General features: G+C 39.4%; 1 protein-coding gene across 4 annotated transcripts in view; it reads right to left on the bottom strand.

Moving 5' to 3' along the window:
• Positions 1-5,285: 5,285 nt before the first annotated feature.
• COL19A1 (collagen type XIX alpha 1 chain) overlaps positions 5,286-22,151 on the bottom strand; it is a 1,176,857-nt gene continuing 1,159,991 nt past the window's right edge. For all 4 annotated transcript variants that reach the window (XM_029595659.1, XM_029595658.1, XM_029595657.1 and 1 more), the window contains 2 exons: positions 17,171-17,248; positions 5,286-11,796 (listed from right to left, as the gene is read on the bottom strand). In XM_029595659.1, the coding sequence (XP_029451519.1) occupies positions 11,660-11,796; positions 17,171-17,248 (215 nt within the window). In that variant the 3' untranslated portion in view covers positions 5,286-11,659. The remainder of the gene's footprint in view (positions 11,797-17,170; positions 17,249-22,151) is intronic.

Here is a 22,151-nt window from a genome sequence, read left to right on the forward strand (position 1 = left end):
CGACGCGAACAAATCTACGCCCAATTTTATAACATGCGTGCGCTGCCGTGCGCATGTTATAAAATCCAGGGTCAGCGCGTGCAGGGGGGTGCACAATTGAGCAACCTGTGCGCGCCGAGCTGAGCAGCCTGCCTCTGTTCCCTCCGAGGCCGCTCCGAAATCAGAGCGGCCTCGGAGGGAACTTTTTTTCCAGCCCCCCCACCTTCCCTTTCCTTCCCCTACCTAACCCACCCCCCAGCCCTAACTAAATCCCCCCTACCTTTGGCAGGCGTAACTTGCGCACTGGCTGGCCAGCCCCTGACACTGGCCGCTGTGTCGGGGCACTCGGCCACACCCCCGGACCACAGCTATGCCCCTGGACCATGGCCCCGCCCACAGCCCCACCCCTGGACTGCCCATTTTTCGAAGCCACGGGACATACATGCGTCCTGGGGCTTACGCACGCCACCGAGCCTATGCAAGATAGGCTCGGCGCGCAGGGGTAGGTTTTCGGGGGTTGTGTGCGTATCTTAGGCGCGCAACCCTTTGAAAATCTACCCCTAAGTGTTTAAACTCTCGGTAAGTTATTCATTCATATTTTTACAGATACGTTATTTATCCTATGATACTTGACCACCGGATAGGATATATTTGCCATGTTTTATTCTCTATTTTTCACTTTTCATCAGAATGCGATGTAGATCTGTTGAACTTTTCTCCCCAATTCATCTTTTTTTGCAATTGAGCAACCTTTTGGTGAGTCAGATATTCAAAAGGTGTTTTGTATTTGACAGCCAGCTAAAATACATGTTTGATTGAATTTTGTTCAATTTAATTTAAATTTATTTGGACTTTTATATTAGTTACCAGAACTGATTTGTTTTCTAACAGTTGAATTTTTTAAAAGTTGTAGTAAGCTATTTTGATTGCTTTGTACTTACAATATGTTTCTTATGCCATATTTTATTTATTTTATTTATTATTAACTTTTATTTACCGACATTCGTGAAGCACATCATGCCGGTTTACAAAGAACTCAGGTGGGAGATACAGTGAAACAAAATAACAATATTAATAAAATATAACAATATATCAATATAATATAATATATTATATATAATATAGTAAAACAATATAACAATACAACAATATAATATAATATAACAATGAAAACATAACAAAGTGAACAAATAAAACATTACAAAAAAGAAACTATGGGAGTCGATTGAGAAGGGGAAAGGGGGGGAGAGGAGGGGGAGGGTAGGCTAGGGGTAGGGCGGGGGAGGGAGGGTGGGCAAGGGTTGGAGGGGAAGGGGAAAGCATAGTTAGAAGGAGGTATGGGGATAATGTAAAGGAGGAGGGGGAGACTATGTACAGGCGAACTGTATAGGTGTCATTTAACTACGTAGAATTACGGAGGTGTCGAAAGTTGAAGAAGGCGGTAGAGAACTGGGACAAAGTTACTTCAAAGGGTATAAAAGGGGGGGGTGGAGGGGGGGGGGGAACTAGGGAAGGGTGGCGGCCGGGTGACGCGGAAACGGAAGGGTGACAGGGTGCAGGGAGAAGAAAGGGATAAGACAGGCGAGAGGAGGGTGAGGGATGGCTTCCTTTATTGAAACAATATGGTATCTCTTTTCAAATTTAGGCCAGGATTCATCATTCCGTGTGGAATGATGAATCCTGGTGGTGTGATTTCGCCGGTCGCAGTGTGGCCGGCTGCAGTGCCTCCTCCTTACTTCCTTTCCCACCGTTCTCTTATATCCCTACATTTTCCATTCTCTAGCAAGCTATTTTTTACATCTACAACCACTTTTACATTGATAAAGAATGTTTAGATAATAATTTTTGTACTTTATGCTGTGGTGTGAGCGCATGAGCTATATAAGTGATAAGAATCATTGCATTTTATGGGATAATGTTATGTGAAATCTTTATACATGAACTAAGAAAAAGAGTGCTGCACTTCTGCAGGTCAGACTTAATCCACTGTGTTTTAAGTAATTTTATATAGTCTCTTTTAAGGACAGTGCATTCTTTGCTCATCTAAAGCCAAAGTCAGCAATATACATGTGATAGCTTAAACACGTCTACTGGTACAAATATCACTGATTGCCCAGTAGCATTTTTTATCTACTGCCATTGCACATGACTGCTGTGCATACTTGGAGTTTGTTGGCAGGGAAGAATTTGGGGGGTGGGGTGGGATGAGGGGAACACAGGACATGGACTTAGGACTTGATTTATTAAAGCATTTGGGTGAAAGCGTGGCCTAGTGGTTGGGGCAGAAAGCTGAGAACTAGGAAAGCCAGGGTGTCTCCCACTGACACTTCTTGTGACCTTGGGCATGTTCCATTGCCACAAATAAAAACTTAGGAGGAGATATACTAAATCACAGCATTTTCCCCGGAGGAAAAAATACCTTGGGATTCACTACCGCAATAGGGGCAAAGGTCTGTCTGAGGCTGGCTGGGACCAATTTAGAAATGACTCGGAAGCAGGAACAAAAAGTAGGATGACAAATTTGAGGGTATTTAGGATAGGGATAGGGGGAGGGCAGGATAGGGGAAGGGGAAGGGAAGTTAGGCTAGGGGATTGGCAGGGAACTGGGGAAGGCCGCGATGCATCGCTGCTCGTACTTGCAGATCTGTTCCCTCCCCTTGCGCGCGCTGACCTGGCATTTTATAACATCAGCGAGCGCATGTTATAAAATCGCACGTCCATGTGTGTGCGCCGGGTAGCGAGCGTCCATGTGTGCGTGTCGGGTAGCACGCGCACATGGTCGCGCACTTGTAATGTTTTAAAATCTACCCCTTATTGCACGGTAAACATTGTTTACTTGCTAAAAGACTACCACAGCTTTGTAAATGGCTCTTTTAAACTGTAAGCCCCCTGAGGATGGGAAATAACTATTGAATCTGATTGTAGCTTTCCTGGAGCTTGGATATAGAAAGGAAAGTAATTAAATAAAAAATGCAAATACATTTCTTCCTTTCAGTGAATTATTATAGAATAGGAGGTGTTGGTGAACATTTCTTAAAAAAATAAGTACATTTATATCCAAATTCTGAAGAGGAAGTTCCAGGGGCAGATTTTACAGGGAAGGATTTTATCCTGGAATTAAACATAGCGTTGGGTACCAGTGTGGGATCTGGGGAGAGAACAGGAAATGAGACTCAGCAATACCATAGATGTGTCTCTAAAATTAAACAAAAATTTCTATATAGAAGTAATGGAGCCTAATTTTTGAAATATGTGTGCATGTAGATCCTCGCAAAAAAAAAAAAAAAGGATACTGTTGGACTCCCTGACATGTCCTAAATATTTGATGTGGATAAACAGCAAACACAAAAGTTATGAGGAATACACGCACACACACACACACACACACACACACACATTCACACTGTTCCTTTAGAAAAATATGCCTAAATTGTACTATGCTATTTGTTTTTTCTCAAATTAAATTATAGCAATTTAAAATGATCTGTAGCATTTTTAGAATTGAGCAGTGAATCGTGGAAATATATACTTGTAGATATTGTCAGTATCCTGTATAACTCACAAGAAGATAGTTACATTTAAATGAGGAATAAGACATATCAAATCCTTTCCAAGTATGATTTGAAATTAATCATATTTACAACTAGTGAAAAATATTCAATAGATAATTAGCATATATTCCAAACACTTGCTGAATATCTGTGGAATGTACTCTTTACAACCATGAACTTAACTTGCTACTTAAGATATGCTGTAATAACACTCGCAATAAATTGACATATGTGCTGCACATTGCCTTAAGGTGAAGTGAAAGTTCACTGTCCACCTGGATCATTACTGATATACCATGTGATTTGCTAGTTCTTGAACAAATCTACAGTGTCTATATAACATATAATTCAATAGAAGGGGCTAGGGATTATCTTTGTTAGAGAATTAACCAGTTCTGATATTTTTGGGTACACCTTGCTTCATAAGTCTTGTTGGATGTACTCCTACTACAGCAACAAATAATAATAATAATCTTTTCATATGAATTGTTCCTTGTTAGGCTACACTAAGCAATGTAGATCCAATAGTACAGCCCTGTGAAGTGACCCCTTTTTATTACAGACTCAGTTACAATAAATTGAATCATGTCCCAAAATAAATGTTATACAATATTTATAAAAAATATATTCTATAACAATCTCATTTTCTAACAAATAAAGGTGTTGGCTCCCATTCTACTCCTTATAAGTAGGGATCTCTGTTATCAAGCCAATACCATAAATAAATTTAAAAACATATGTAAACTCATCAATGCCATATACAGTTCAGATTTCATATTTAATACATTTAAATAAAAAAATTCATAATGCTACAGAATGAATAGATAAAAATGGACAATAGCTTGTACTCAGAACACCAGGCTGCTACTGAAAGTATATAATATCTCTTAGAAGTTTTAAACATAGAAGCTTTACCGTGTGTAACGTATCCATGAGGTGAACATGTCTTGAAATGCATAGTCTAATCTGGGAGGTAAAAACTGAATATCAAATGGTTTTTCATCAGATAACTACTGGAAAGAGGATAATTAGCAACAGGACTTTGACAGCAGCTACAATGGTAACATATTTCTACAGCTTAGTTAATGTTCACATGTAGAAAACAATGGATAATATGCTTGAGTTAAAATGTAAATATAATATATAAGCTGAATCCTCAGTGAAGCATTTTTCTAAAGAACATTAAAGGGTAGATTTTAAAAATTTGCGCGATCACGTACTTTTGTTCGCGCACCAGGCACGAACAAAAGTACGCTGGATTTTATAAGATACGTGCTTAGCCACGCGTATCTTCTAAAATCCGGGGTCGGCGCGCGCAAGGGGGTGCCCATTTGTGCAACCTGCGCGCGCTGCCTGTTCCCTCCGAGGCCGCTCCGATTTCAGAGCGGCCTCGGAGGGAACTTTCCTTCGCCCTCCCCCACCTTCCCCTCCCCTCCCTTCCCCTACCTAACCCACCCCCCCGGCCCTATCTAAACCCCCCCCCCTTACCTTTGTTGGCAGATTTACGCCTGCTAAAAGCAGACGTAAATCTGCGCGCGCCAGCGGGCTGCTGGCGCGCCATCACCCGACCCAGGGGCTGGTCCGGAGGCCTCGACCACGCCCCCGGGCCGGCACCACGCCCCCAGGCCCGCCCCCGAAATGCCGCGACACGCCCCCGAAACGCCCTGTCATTTCGGGAACGCCCCCGACACGCCCCCTCCCCGCCCCTTTTACGAAGCCCCGGGACTTATGCGCGCAGGGCATTTAAATTCCGCCCCTAAGGGAACAGTGATAAAACTACCTCTCAAGAATGCAGATATTTTATTATCTGCACTTGTCTAGCAAAAACAAACCAGATAAAAACTGGCATGGCTTAAAAATGTACAGAAAGGCCTCTTTTTTCTGTGAAATTTGCATATCTGCAAAATAATTAGGCACAAGAATAAATCTCCATAAGATGGAATCAAATATCTCTCAAGGTGATAAATATTTTCTTTTTTTTACTGCATGAGAAACAACCATTTCCACATGAAATAAACTGAAAGTTTTTGTAGAAGAAATGTTTTTTCCCCCCCTTAGAATCACATCCTATAAATAAAATAAATGATTTGACTTGTTGGTTAAATGATTTAACCTTTGCTGAAAGGGAGTTCTGTCTAGTTCAAACCACCACAATTGAAGAACTGATTTGAATCTGAAACCCTCCCATGTAGACATCACAGCAGGCAAACAGACAAGAGACATTGGGCCTCGTTCAGAATGGACTTTTCTCCATTCTGCACTCATGGAAATAAATCTTTATTGAATAAGGCTTGATAACAAACTTCACTTTTCTTATTTTACACTTAGATTTAATACAAATAAACTTTGTAAGCTGTATATAGTATCTTTATAAGCAAATAAAATCAAATGTCCTCTGTAAAAAGGTTAGAAAGGACTTGAAATAAATATACTGAATGCAATCAGAAGTACAAACAGACCTTTCCACTGATATACATAAAACACATTTATTATTCATCAACTAGCTTGAAACATTTTACAGTCTTTACTGATGCTGGCTAAGTAATGCATTTCTACTTTTTATTCTACCATTTGTTTTCACTAAACATTTGCAGCTGATGCTGAGAAAAATGGTAATCACATAATCGGCAAAATAAAAAATGAACACCAAGGAGTTGATTCACCCAAAATCATTTTGGTCTCTGGAGGGCAAATTCAGTCAAAAATAAGAACAATAACTGTCAAAAATGTTATTTGGGAGATAGTCTGCATAAGAAGAAAATATTTGTCACTACCTGAAAAAAGGTATTTAGAAACCACAAGAGGAAAAACCACCAAAGGCACTCGATTAACACCCTCCATCCCACCAAGCCAAGCCTTATTCACCTAAATACTACTTCCTGTTGAACCTCTGGCACCACCTCAATGGAGGTCTGAAAGGTAAAATCTTTTTTCCTGTTAACTCATCTTTCTGACCCTGAGGCATGCCACTTCCTTAGAAAACCAGACTTTGCACTCAATTCTATGTTGTCACTAATGATGAGTACAAGTACATTCTTAGCTGACAGTGTGCAGAGAAGCAACCTGTTACTTCTGTATGCTTGTCATATGTTGCTGCTACATTTTCCAGATGACTGTGAAATGTCTTTCAAATATTTCCCTTGTGACTGTCAAATGTAGGTTTCATATGATGTGTGGATGGAACACAGGTCCATGCAGCTCCTGATTAAAGCACATCTCAGATGCACATTGGTATTTGTGGACAATACTTAACAGTCAGAAAACCTGTTGCTCCTGGTAAACCTGGAACCTTCTTCACATTTCCTCTTAACATTCAATAACTTCTTCAGAATATATTCAAGGGTTGATTGTCTTCTCTTGGTCTGCTTGCTTTCCTTTGGATTGACTCAAGAGATGCAGCAAAAAAAGATTGCAAGCTATGTAAATGATGTCACCAGAGGCCTGAGACTTCACTTCCTTCTCCTCCTCTTCCTCCCACTGAAAATGTTTAGGACTTGGATTCCTTTCTTGCCCTTAGTTTGAAGAGTCATCAAGAGATGAAGATGCTCAGAGCATTTTCTCTGCTCACTTCCAGCTGTTATTGAGATCAGGACAGTAACTATATATCAGGAATGGGTCAATGAGGTTCATGGATACTATAGCAAAACTGATCATGTATTATATAATTACAAGCAGAATCTCATTTAACCCATATAAAGGCTTTCTTTGTGTTACTGAGATACCCAAGGCTTCTGAGTCATTATTTTTCAAACAAAGATGTGATCTTTTTTTCCCCTATCCAAAGTCAATCCATAATTTTCTTCTGGAAATTTTTCCACCATCCAAACTTAGGTGAATCAAGCCCCAAATCATTTAAATCAAGAAGATTAACCAAATGGAAATAGAAATAAGAGTGCATGCAAAGTTAAAAAAACTTGTAGAAGATCCTTTAAATTACTCAACAATAATTCCATGCCAATAAAATTTAAGCAGGATTAAGAAAAATACAAAAATATTCAAACAATATAACAAGAACAATTTCAGTTTGTCAGGATCAAAGTTAATTATAATAGAATTTCAAACAATATACCAAGAATTTTTCTAGTCATCATGCTGAAAGACAAACCTTGAAATTTCTAAAATAGGCATAGAAAAATGTGTTGTAAAATTACATAAAATGTTCTGTTTTATGACAAATTCAAGTGCATCTATATTATAAAATCCTACAAACTTTCTGCCTGGAAATGAGAAGATAAAAGTCCCATATATACACATAGCACCAGATAATTTAATAAAGTAATCTAATCTAGATAAATTAGAAATTCTTCAAGGAAATCACCTTTTATTCTTGCAGATTCCAATCATACTTTATCCGCAAAGTCAGCACTTATTTGATATTCCAGTATGCAACGCACTAAGAAGCCATTTCATTGAAGTACAATAAACCCATGCTAACACAGACATGGGCTAACATGCCCATTAATTGCCAGTGGAGCTGATTCACAAAATAAAGTGTGTGATACCTGTAAGTGCACAGTCTTGTATATATTTAAAAACAATTTGGAATCACTAAAATGTGATTGGGTATAATTTTGTAACAAATGGCATAAGAATGTCAACAAAGGTATGCATATGTTGCAATAATTTGTATGTTTGTTTTGAAAGTTATCCCACCAAAATGACCTGCACACAATTACACCTGCTAAAATGTACACATTAATTTTTCAGGGAAAATTTAATGCATACTTTTGAAAATCCATAAAGTATGTGTGTAAGTACAAACCTTGCCCCCAACTTCGTCCAGGTAAACTTACACTCACATAGGACCTACACCCATAAGTTTACCTATGTGTTGGACATGCATTTTTATAACGAGCCATTTCCACTGGTTCAGCACTGTTTTACACCCAGAGATGCTTTTATAAAGTATCTTCCCTATGTCAACATAAAAAAAAATTAGTAACCATGCAATATATCTAACAAAACAACAAAATCAAGAAAGTGTTGGATGCATTGGAACAAAAAAATCCTCCATATTACTCAAAATGCTGTTTTGGCTTCTTTTCAGAACTTTTTATATATAGAGAGCCCAACTTTCAAAAGTGCACGCGAGGCACCAAATCCACACAGAAGTGGGCCAGTGGAGATTGATGCTAGTATACTAAAAACAGTGTGATGGGAGTCACACAGTTTATAAAATACTTTGTTTGTCCACACATATGTTGCAGTATGTGCAAAAATTTATAAATGCATACTTTCTCTACCCATTTCATAAAAATACACAAGGATATTTTATGCATGATTGTAACAATCCGTGCGTAATAACCCAGAGGGAGGTATTTTATAAAGTATGCACGTATTCCGCTCATGAAAATACTTGTGCCTGTACTGGGAATCACCAGTTCCCCAATATCTTCACCAGTTCAAATAGACTCTCCGGTACTTCACCAGTTCACCCAGACCTCCTACCCAAAAACTACAGACATACGACAAGTGCAATTTCAATTGCACAAGTCAGTCAGCAGGTGTAAAAGCTTACAGACAAATTTAGTAACATATGCGCTTATAATTACTTACAAAATAGCACCTGGTGCAAGTACTTCCGAATCTCACCACGGAAAGCCACTACACTGGCCTTTATTTCCCTTTTAACACTTTAAGCTCGATACTGCAAATTCGCATGTATCAAGGTTTATAAAATAGTATATATGCACATACAGTACATGCTACATACACAAGTATCTGCTAATTTTATGTACGCAACCCTCACATCATTCTGAAAATTATCTTATTGGGTTAAGGTTTCAAAAGGATTTCTCCAATTGTATCTCTTCTGTGCTATGTTTGATGGTTCTGTGACTTTTCTGTCATTAAGAATATGTAAACTAGTTTGTCTATCTTGTATAAAGTATTTGGGTTTGTCAAATTAGTTCATAAACATTTTTTTTTTAATATGTGGGGTTTAATTAGGAAAATCATTGATGAACTCATGGAAATCCACTGTTGATATGTACAAAATGTGCTCTGGGTTTCTGCAGATTGCCAGATTTTCACTGTGCACCAGAGATTTATGTGGATTTTGCCAACATCTTCTGCAAAAGGTTTGATGGCTTTTTGGCCATATTTTGACAGATTACACTGATTTTGCAAACTCTGCAAATTTTGTTGAACCCAAGTCAGGCAGAAGTCTGCCTGGATCAAACTTGACTCAGACAATTAGGTGTTTCAACTTAGTTTTAGGTTTTAAAAGTACAAGATTTCCAGGCATCTAAAGTAGGAAGTATTCTCCCTTTGGAACCACAAAAGTAAGACAACAATTTTAAAGAAAATAGCATTTGTGGAAATATTTTCACCCTACAATTCCTCAGATTCGCCTATGATCATCATGCTGAATCCTTCTGCACATGCTAGGTCTGATTCTAGTGCAGACTGTTTTAGATGGGTGCACATTTCTCTCTGGTGCAGATAAAGAAATCATGTGTCCCTCTTGACCAACAGGAGTTTGCCAAGACATGCAAGTTGAAATTGATTCAGTTAACCGTATTCAGAGAGAAAGTGCTACCATTCACATCGATTTTTAGAATGCTGTTGTCAACCCCCACTGATGACTATTCATATGAGCTCTTTTATAATACATTTAAAGACCCAGCTTCACAAATCCGTTGAGTCTAGCAAAAGAAAAGACATCTGACTCCTTTCTTTGGTTAATCAACAGTTTTAGAGAGCCATGGGAGTTTGGATTAGTGAACAGTGTGTTTTCTTCTCACCTCTGGGAGCAAGCTTCAGAATCCAGCTTAAAGTCCCAAATACAATAAATGTTGTACTCCTAACTCAGTTTTAAATTGCTGACTACATTACCAAGAATACACACAGAATAAGGTTCCACGAGTCAGCTAGCATGAAAAATAAGCTTCATTCAGAGAACAACTTATCCATGGAAAATGTGGACAATATAGTCACAATATAGTCACTTTCTGACTTATTCAGGACTGCAACCAGCGACCTCTCAGTTCTGTTTCTTGTTATATCTTACCACTAGGGTTCATTACTATAGCTTGAAGTCACCAAGAGGATAGCATCGAGTGGTTTGCAGTACAGCTGCCTGATTATGCCAGCCTTTGCTATCTATGTCTGTCAGTTCTTTCATTTTCACAAGTACAAATAAATATGCAAACCAAACAGGGATAAACTACTTAATTTTCCTCCTGTGAGATGAAATAGCTTGTTAAATCCTGTTCTGTACTGCTCAAGGTTGCCTTTTTTGGGGGGTGATGGGTGCTTGGCTGCATTCATACATGGATAATTACAGAGCTTAAACCTTATGTTTTACTGCTGCACCTTCAATGCTTTCTGTATTCAGTTAATGCCAGTGTACGTCTGCATGCAGTATGTTTTAACCCCATCTTCAACTTTGCAATGTTCATATATTTTACCATGTACAGGCTGCTGTGCAGTTCTGACAGCAATAAATTCACACACCTTGCAGGTAGTTTTTGATATAATAGTGGTAAGATTAATGATTTAAGTGAGACATTTCATGGCAATGTTTCACTGCAGACACAAAGCATGGGCTTCCTTACTGCTGCCCTATGCTAAATATAATTCCCTGAAACAGATTGGATGCACTATGATCCTCTGTGCAGAACTAGTTCAGATAACAAAATGTAAATAGAACCCTTATATGGCTTATTGTTCACTGATAATGTGAAAAAGTGGCTTCTGACAGCTTTAATTATGCCATCCCATTTGTATTTTAGATGTAGTGAGAATCATGTTCAAGTGAACACGGCTGAAAAAAAAATCTTTTCCGTCTTCAACTCAACCGCCGGCAAACAAAGATCCACTTGTCAGACTTTTCAAGTTAAAAGTCCTTACAAACTGCGTTTGAGCTATGCTGAAAATCTGGCCCACTGCTGTACTGTTGAATTAAAATCTGAGAACAGACAGTATGAAGTTGGAAAAAGGAATTCCTACTTTCAGAAGTCCAGTTCCGATCTGAGCAGAACAGATCTGCTCAGCGCCACGTCTCTATGGGTACACTGCATACAGTTTACAGTGCAGACACAAACCCTCCTCCAGGTCCAATCCACATCAATTGGTAGGGGATGAAGGGCTGTATTCAGGAATCAAATTGTCTCTGCATCAGCTGATTATTTTCCTTTCATCCGAGGCTGAGTTTGGGGCACAGAATAATAGCAGTCTGCTGGGTTGCACCTTCCACTTGGCCCTGGAGGACCCTGTGAACCCATTGCTCCCGGAGGGCCTATGGGTCCTAGTATACCCACACCTGTAAAATAAAGGCATCAATTTAAAATATATATAATCACTAAGCACCTCTGTCATCATATGAATTTAAGGTCATTTAAAATACAGGATGGGAATTGTATGACTGTAGATTGAGGAGGTCATGTAGTGGTGGGAAAATTGGTGAAACTTCTAGGTTAGAACTGACAGAACAGTAGAGATGTGAATCGGAACCGGAATCAGTTCTGATTCCGATTCCGGTTCCGATTCACATCGTGGGTTTTTTTTTTGTCTGGCCTGATTGCGGTTTAGTTTATCGGCTGCGCCCGAGCCGATAAACAAAAAACCCACCCCGACCCTTTAAAACTAATCCCTTAGCTTCTCCCACTCTCCTGACCCCCCCAAAAATGTTTTACAGGTACCTGGTGGTCCAGTGGGGGTCCCGGGAGCGATCTCCCACTCTCGGGCCGTCGGCTGCCACTAATAAAAATGGCGCCGATGGCCTTTGCCCTTACCATGTGACAGGGTATCTGTGCCATTGGCCGGCCCCTGTCACATGGTAGGAGAACTGGATGGCCCGCGCCATTTTTAAAATACGATATTTTCAATCGTCCGAAGCTCGATTCACATTCCTACAGAACAGAGGAATATGAATAGCATATTCCATACGGAGAGAATAAGGGGGTCAATGTACTAAAGTGCGTTAAGCGTAAAGCAGCATTTGTGCATGATAACCCAGGTTAACTGGCATTAATGTGGGTTTAATACATGGAAACTCTGCATACACTATTAAATGTGTGTATTAGTCCATATTAATGTTGAAGAGGAGCTAATAAGGGATTGCTCATTAAAAATATTAAAAAACTGAGTTGCATGCAAATTCATGCTAAACAGTTCACTGATGCTAAAACAGAGTTAATGCAAATTGTGTTAGACTATACAATTTGCATTAACATGCTGGTGATGCTAAAACTTAACTGCACCTCCCTGTGCCATGGTTGTTTTTGTGTTAACGTCCAGGGGCTAATGCATAATCTGGGGGTTCTCTCCCATTGAAATCAAAGATCAAGAGATGGCGCCCCCGCACATTACCCTTCTCAAGAATATGATATTCCTTCCTCCCATCTTCTGGCAAGAGTTTGATCCCTAACCAGGGCCACTAGAATATAGGACAGGAAGAAGGACAAGAGATGGCATTTATGTACCAAGAATAATAGATGAGAGGATGATTCAAAATAAGAAAGATATGTATCTTTATTTTATTGACTATGCCAAGACATTTGAAGGGAAAAAATCATAGTACACTAGTAGAAATAATGAGAGAAATTTTTTACAAGACTTTAACCAGATAACTAAATAGTTATGCAGATATAATTAGGGGCTGAAAATTGTTCTGCCCCTCTGTGTGTAAAACAGCAAAGGCTAGGGGGTAGGTGACGAGGATGAAGCTGGCATGTGTGGGGGTTTCATTTTTAACTTTCCATCCATGATGTATAATACCCATGGAGTTTCCTTTTGCTGATGTGTTTGTAGGCACTGTCAGGCTTGTAAGTTCCCCACTGGGTTTAAAAATTGCATCCAATGTGTTTAGCTTGCATACCAACGCATAAAATCAGGTTATTCATGAATTTACATTGGCATCAGACAGTTACACTCAGGACATCAGCAGGAAATAAAAAGTACACGGAAATAAAAAGAGGAGTAGGACATGAATGCATGCTCTCCCCACATTTATTCAATTTATACAGTGAATTCTTTTATCTTGGATGCTTTGGAAGAATGGAAAAGCATAAACATCAAAGGCATAAACCTGACAAACATTAGATATGCTGATGATACAGTAGCACTGGCATCAAAGAAAGAAGACCTACAAAAGATGATAAATAGATTGTGTGTAACCTGTCAGGTCTATAGAATAAGCATGAACACCACCAAGAAAATGAAATTTATGATAATCAGCGTAAAGAATAAAAATGCTAGAGAAATATTTTCTGATGGAATCAAACTGGAACAAATTAAAGACTATAACTATCTGGGTACTGCACTTGGATCAGACAAGATGGAAAGTGTTAAACAGCAGTAAAAAGAAGATTTGGGATGCAAAGCAGGATTTTCTTAAGGATAGATTAGATTTAAAGCTAAAGAAAAAGCTACTGGGTGCACACATCTTCTTAGTGGTAGGAGAGGGGAGAGAAATATAGATTTATAGCAAAGAGATCATGAAAGAAATGTATTTGAAATGTGTTATAGAAAAATTCTGAAAATTAGCTGCAAGGACATGATTTCAAATGAAGGCTGGAGAACTCTGGATGGAGACAGGTCAAAAAGGAAAGTAAGATTTGCCGATCCTGCTGGCATGCCAGAGGGCCAAAGAGATCAAGGAAAGCAAAGAATAGCCCGAGGCGAAAACGTGCAACATGGTCAAGATCTGGAAAGATGGGCGAAAAAACGAGGACAGCTGAGCACAGCCAGAACTGGCGCACCATAGTTGCTAATATTTATTTATTTATTTGAAACATTTAGATTATGCTTGTATTACAAGCAAACATAAAAACAGCAACAATACATAAACAATTACAAACATTCTTTAAACAATCCTAAACTATTCAGAGAAGCCTTTTAACAGGTTAGGACTGTTTATTATGTTTTAAATTGAAGAGTGATGACTTATATGTTATATGTATGCTGAATTTATTTGTATTGTAAATCGACATGAAATCAATATGAATGTCGGTGTATAAAATTGCCTAAATAAATAAAAAAAAAAGTCTGTAATTGTTTATGTATTATTGCTGTTTTTATGTTTGCTTGTAATACAAGCATACTCTAAATGTTTCAAATAAATAAGTAAATATTAGCAACTATGGTGCGCCAGTTCTGGCTGTGCTCAGCTTTCCTCGTTATTTTGCCCATATTTCCAGATTTTGACCATGTTGCATGTTTTCATCTCGGGCTACTCTTTGCTTTCCTTGATCTCTTTGGCCCTCTAGCATGCTAGCAGGATCAGCAAATCTTACTTATTCAAACAGTTTTTATAGCTTTCCGAAACAATTTATAATCTGACAAGGCATGACTCTCATCAGTTAGACCATTCCAGAGCAAAACTCCCCCAGTAAAAAGTGAAATTGCCTTGTTTCTTGAAGATGAAGTCCATTAATGGCTATTAATCAATTATACTTAGGGAATAGCCACTGCTATTAATTGCATCAGTAGCATGGGATCTTCTTAGTGTTTGGGTAATTGCCAGGTTCTTGTGGCCTGGTTTTTGGCCTCTGTTGGAAACAGGATGCTGGGCTTGATGGTCCTTGGTCTGACCCAGCATGGTAATTTCTTATGTTCTTATGCCCAGCTTTTATTAGTGGCATCTCAAGATATTGTTTGCCAACCAAAACGCATGCTCTCTTAGGAACATAAGCTTTGAAACAATTAGCCACAACTGTGACTTTGGGACCTTCAGATAAACAGAATTCCCATAATCCAAGGTGGTTAAAACAGAAAGCCTGTACAATAGCTCAAAAATCAGATTCCTCTAACAATGATCTACGCTGTCGCAATTGCTTCAGTTTAAAGTACCCAGTGGACGATACTGATTTTAACTGCTTTTTAAAGGCTAATAAAGGGTCAAAAAGAAAACTCTAATTTTGAACAGACTCCCAAAAGTCTATATTGACCCCCTCAATCACAATACCTGGGAGACCCTCCGGTCGAGGTTTTCTTGAAAACCATAGGGCTTCGGCTTTTGAAAGGTTAAGCATCAAAGCACTTTCTGTTAACTAGGAACTGACAGGACAAAATGCAGTATAATCTTTGTATTGAAGATGGCATTTGATGATAATGATGAAGAGAGAGTATTTAAGGGATACTTGAAAGCAGGCAAGGCAATGGAACATGATGGGGTTCATTCCAGAATTCTGAAGGAGGTCAGAAAGGTCATTACTGATCCTCTCATAGCTCTGTTCAGTTTTTAATTGAAAACAGGGGAACGTTCAAGAAATTGGAGAAGAGCAGAAGTACTACTGCTCCCACAACTTACAGACCTATTAGACAGATAGAAATAATGGCCAAAGTCATGGAAATATTACTGAAGGTCAGAATATTGCTCTGCTTTGTAGCCAGGGGGTTACAATATCATAGGCAACAGGATTTCATGCGAGGTATGCAAGCCACAAAATTTCATGTTATTTTGTGTTGGGGGCAAGAATCTATGTGTCATTCTGGGGTTTTTTCTAGGGTTTTGGTTTTTTTGGGATTTGAAAAATAGTGTGCGCTATTTTCTGATACCTAAAAAAGTAAAAATAAATAAAACCTGGAAAAAAACAGAGGGCCCAAACAAACTCCACCCCAAGTGTCTCAGACCTTTGGGGTCTCCGAAGACCCCCTGCTCCAACATCCTGCTACCCCTGGAGGCAGCCAACGTTCCCCCCAGGAAAGGTTAAAGTTGTGAGAAATCCAGGTCACAGGTCCTACCCACAACCCCCTCCCCCCCCCCCGTCCCTCTCCTTTGTTATAAAATATTCTCCCAGGAGCTAGTCCAACGCAGCTCTCTCTCATGAACCCCCCACCAGATATTCTAAATCGACCCTCGTGGTTTAGTGGGGGCGCCAAGTGATTCCTATGCTCCAGACCTGGCTGCCACCAGTTTCCAACATGGCAGCAGCCAACGTTTTACCCCTATCATGCAACAGGGACTGCAGATGCCATTTTGGAAAATGGTGACTGCCAGGTCCAGTGCATAAAGTCCCTTCGGGCCCCCACAGACTACTAGTGAAGATTTGGTACGTCTGAGGGGATCGAGTCGGTGGGCTAGGGTGAGGGAGCTGGCTCCCGGTGGAAACTATTTTTTAACAGAGGGGAGAGTTTTGGGGGTGGGGGGGGGGGCCTGAGACTAGGGTTTCTCACAGCTATAATCTTTTCTAGGGGAACTTCAGCCACCTCCAGGGGCAGCGGGGAGGTGGAGCAGGGTTGGTTTTTTTTAAGATCCCCGAGTTGGGATGTATTTTTGTGGAAACAAGCACACACTATTTACAAATAGTGCACATGAAAAATGATAGAAAATTTAAAAAATGAAATTTTGTGTTTTTTTTCCCTATTGTTTAGTTTCAAAACCATCATGAAACTATATAGGCAATATTGTTGACATTGTCTATGTCGCTTCAAACAATAGCACATCCCTAGATTTCACAAGGAAAATCTGCCAAACAAACTTGATTAAATTCATTCAGGAGATAACTAGGGTAGTAGGTCGGTGTACTGTAGATTTGACCTATTTGGATGTCACAAAAGTCTTTTATTTATATAAAAACAGATCTGGCATACCAGCAGTAACAAGAACCAACAATGATTGTCAAGAAAAAATACATTTATTTCCCCTAACAAAGACATGTTGAATTTTACATAGGCAAGAGTGACATATTTACCTTGAGGTCCAGGTGGACCAGGATTACCTGGAAACCCAATTCCAAATTCACCTCGTTCACCTTTCTGCCCTCTGTAACCTGTGAACAATAACGAGATAACCAATTAGCCTCTGGTGTGACCATGACATTTTCTATCTACCAACTCTAATGGCATTTATAAAGATAGAAAGACATGAACAGATTGAAAACCAGATGCTCCTTTTTCTGAGTGTGGGTAATTTAGCTATATTAATCATTTCTCTTCTGCTATAATAATTCTGCCAGAGCACGCTAGACCCTTGGAATCACAGCCAACACAGGGAGTCCAGACAGCGAAAAAGCTGAGAAGTTCTGTGGTTAGTCTGCAGGCAATCCACACCTAACGCTGCACCAGGACATAATGTTGTCCGAAAATACTTCAGATTGCTTATATTTCAGGTAACCAATTGCCTCTGTTGTTATTAGGATAGGCTGACCAAGTCCTTGTTTTAATCTATTGCATGTATAGAGTTGTAGTTCTTTAAAATTAGAAAATATTGGACCTCACATGTGGTGCCTGTGAGCAGGAATGTATTTGTCTTGAAAAATGGAACCAGTGGGTAACCCCCACCAGGAATCTATTGCTCTCCATTGCCTGCATCTTGGAACTGTGTGTGATCTGAGAATTTGGGCAACAATACCTGCATATGAATTGAGAAGCCAGAAGTAAAATCAGATACATGCCTGGCATTAATGATGAGCTCAGTTCATTTGCACGCCTACAATGCAATGCATTTGAGTGCAGCAGTGAAATGGATGTCTATGAGGTGCAGCCTGCATCATGGGAAGCGATTAGGTCGATTTGTGTTCTCCATCACATTTCCTGCCACCCTGATCTCGAGTTTATATTTCAGCAATCAAGAAAATGGGCAAAAAATCAGCCCATGACACTTATTTTAGGAAGAATGTGACATGAAGGGATGGGTTTCCATGGCTTAAACCAGAGCTCCGGGATGTTCTTTAGGTCCACCACAAGCTCCGTCTTTAGATTTAAATGCAATCGAGTTCTGAAAAATTCTGCATTTGTCTCAAAGCCTGGGAATAATTGATAGATCACTCTGGATAGAAAATAGGTAAGACATATTATTCTTAATTTCTGGGGAATACTCTCTCAGCACAGATAAGCAGCCTGGCAGTCACTGAAAAAGATTTCCGACTTGGAAAATATAAGAATTTATATAATATTGCTATGTTTTACATTAGGTTGTTAACCCTCTTTGAGCATTTCTTTGGATGGGAAGGTGGGTAAGAAACTAAAATCATGATAGTGATGGCGTGGTATAATCTTGTTTTTTCCTTTAATTTAAAAAAAAGCAGCGATAGCAATTCCTCCAGATAATTCAGTTGCCAGTTAAGAATCCCCTTTTGTTCATATTTAGTTTTCAATCTTGAGGAGATGTCGCAGCAGTCTGCCTGCCCGCTGTGCTGGCCCAGATCTTACTCCATCTCTGGTTTTCTTCCTCCCTTGCCGTGCCACTAAGGTCCTTTGATGTCTGTCTGAAGCAATCTTGCATTCTGCACTGCTCGGCCTCCTATCACCTCTGCTGGAAGTCTGGTCTCCATGCCCACCCTTTCTCAGTGTAAATCAGTGCTCTCACAACCCTTTTAAAGCTGTCCCCCTTCAGTTTTACAGGATGGGCCTTCAGTCTCATTCCAAGGAAAATGCTTCCTTCTGGTACCTTGAAACCTGCTAGATATTTAAATGTTTGTATCACACTTCCCCCTTCCCTCCTTTCTCCTAAGGAGGTTAAGTGTTTACATTTTTGACAGCTCCTCCTGTGCAGCTATTTCCATTATAACGAATTCAAGCAATCCAACGCTGCTGCTGTCCTGACTTTCATCAGAATGTCGTGCAGGTTCCACACTGATGCTTGCAAAGTATGAATATCACATGAACAACTGAAGAGTGGAATCGGGGAAAACACCATTTAAAGATTAGGGCACAGCTTTAATATGTTGTGTATATTTTATTCTAAGAAGTGAGTAAACGTAAAGATTGCGACATTAGGTCAAGAAAGGAGGTCTACAAAAATAAGACCAAAGGAGGAAGCAATAGTGTCAAGAGACAGGCAGCAGAGATTTTTAAGGATCTATAAATAAATAATTACAAAATCCAGTTGTGAAAATGTAAAAATTATATATTTCTTGTATCGTAACAGCATGAGTTTCATGGGAACTTCTTGGCAATAATACTATTGTCTCTTCTTTTACTGGACTGGTTTATCCTCTCTCATTTGCTATACCAGAAGTTGATCACTGGTGCTAAATTTCCTATAGGGAATTTGAATTTTGTTGAAGGAAAGTTTTCCTTATGATTACCCACAGGCTACAAAATATATCTAGGTAGATGATCTGGAGAGCACAGAAAAATGTGTGACCACTGCAGCCATTTTTTTTTCATAGCGAATTCCCTGCCTCTTCTGGGCCTTCGTCATTCGCCAACCTGTCATATCGAAAGTGATGGCAGTACAGATAGTATAGAAGAGAAAAACAAATTGGCATGCACAAAAGTCCACACATTTTCAAAAAGGTTATGGGTTGCACTCTCATCACTCACAAAAGTGTCTGCTTGTTTTCTTGATGTATAACATGTGTTTGTACCTGTATCTGTGTGTGTACATGGACGTTCACTGTGCTAGAGCAGAGATGTTTAAGTGAAGAAAAATTGCTGCCAAGATTATAGGCCTTATTCAAACAAAGATATTTTTCATAGGTACAGAATGGAGAAAAGTCTTCTTTAAATAAGATCATATATCTACTGTCATTAAAGCAGCCACAATTCTCCATGTCTTAGCCTGACGAGGATGCTTTGAAGGGAAAGAGCAGGGCTCGGGGTGATCAAGCAGCACTAATCCATGTTACTTGAGCAAAAAAGGGCTTTGGCTGATCCCTGCAAAACCATTTACTGTGTCAGGACCTCAGAAACAAACTGCTAAAGGAAGGTGCTCACATTAGCTTTTGGGTATTCACATTAGGATACTGTATATTGATTAAGGGTCTGTACGGCTACATCCGTTTGGAAAACAAACAAAAAAAAAAGCAAAGCAGCCTGGCATTTTACCTAACATACATGCTTGTTTCTTAATCATCCAGGAATCAAATAAGCAAGCCAAATCCATTGCTTTCAGTACCTCCCACCAACCAATCCTCCATGAAACAAAAAGAAAACTGCAACATTATCATGCAAAATACACGCCGACAGAGCCTGACGAGTGGCGAGATAGAAACAGGTAGACAGCAAAGCGCAGAAAGCAAGCAACTTGTTAAAAAAAAAACCCCACACAAAACAGGTTTTCAAACCGGCAGGATGAACCAGATAAGGCTGCAGAGGTCGCTGTTCAACAAGGGTACATGATCTTTACAGAAAAGATTGTGCTGCAAAACGAAGAGAGTCATCTGGCCTGCAGTCTGTGAGCTTAGAAATGTATTCCTGAATAGGAAATTGACATGGCTATTTCTATAATAATGTCTTGTAGAGCACAGAGCTGGGAACCTGCATATCCAGTTCAGCTCCCTTAGCCACTACATGATCTGTAGCCTCCCTGTGCCCAAACTTTGACTGAATCCTTTGACATTTTGTCCTTTTTTTTCATCTTCTTTTAACCTTGAGCTTTTATGTTTTGTCACATTCAAATTGCATTTCAGAAGAAGGGCTAGTTTGGCTGTTGAAGGTGTATGCCAGTCTCACTCCGGTAGAGATATTAGCAGAGTTGATGCAATAAATTCATTCTTCTAAGGCAGACAAAGTTGTTACCAATTGTAATGCTTGTAATGAATATAACTGTTGACTGTAAGTTTTTTTTAAAGGAATCTACAAAGTAGGGACCTTTGTTTTCAGTTTTTATTTAAATTTTTCCTGTGAATTTCAATGTTATAACAACAAAAAAAAAAAATCAGTGGAAAAATTACCACTGAATTTTGTCCTGTTTGTTACAAAATAATCATTCTTACCACAGATGTTTTTTTTCTTATAATATTGAAATTCCCAGGAGAAATAAAATAGCTGAAAGCAAAGGCCCTCTATCTACAAGCTAAATTCTGTTAATTAACATAATCTCCAGGATGTAATTAATTCTGCATCCCCTTAGAATCCTTGCTGAAGTTTTAATTGCTTCTCCCTCTATGAATGTTCGTCTGGTACTCCAAAAGGATGCCCTACCACCCTAAGGCAAATCATCCCAGAAGTTTGGCGCCATTGGGACAGGGATAATCAGTGTCATTCACATCACATCACAGATGTCGCTCAGTTTTATCATCCTGTGAGGTATAAGCATGTGGGGGTGGAAATAATTTCATGGCACCCACACACCCTGTTGTGTTCTAATGTTAATTATAAACTGAATAGAATGATCGGTCTGTGCTTTGCAACACAATAGGCTAGAAAACATGCCAATTTTTTTTTTAATACCCAGAAATGCCCCGTTTCAGTGACTTAACTGTTTGGAATTTTCATGTATGCCACTGCATTTTACAAAGAAACGCTTATAATACCAGCGGTCCTCATGTACTGTCAAAAACTGCCCAGTCAGTGTTAAAGGCCTTCCAACCCTGCGGGGCAGGGTATTAACTGACAATAAATATCCCGTCCATCGGGGCTCAAAGCTTGATGTGTCTTTCAGTGTGTAAAAATAAAAAAAAAAGTAACTGTAATAGAGAAGAATGCAAAGTTTCAAGGGTCCTTTGGTGAAGCTAAAATACATGAAATGATAAAATACGAAGTGTCTTCTAGAGACAGCATCGGACAAAAGGATGGCATTGGGCCGAATGATGTGAGCAGTTTCTAGAATAGGCCTGAGTATAATGCATTTTTTTGCTGGGAAGGACTGGAATGTGTAAACGGGTTATTTGTACCTGTAGACTGACGAGCTGTGACCTAAGGTTATAGAGGAGTCTCATGAAGTAACCAGGGTAGCAATCTAACTCATACTGTGGGAGGCCTGCTTTAAGAGCTCTAGGTCCTGCC

The sequence above is a fragment of the Rhinatrema bivittatum genome, chromosome 3, assembly GCF_901001135.1.
Source record: "Rhinatrema bivittatum chromosome 3, aRhiBiv1.1, whole genome shotgun sequence".
Classification (NCBI taxonomy): domain Eukaryota; kingdom Metazoa; phylum Chordata; class Amphibia; order Gymnophiona; family Rhinatrematidae; genus Rhinatrema; species Rhinatrema bivittatum.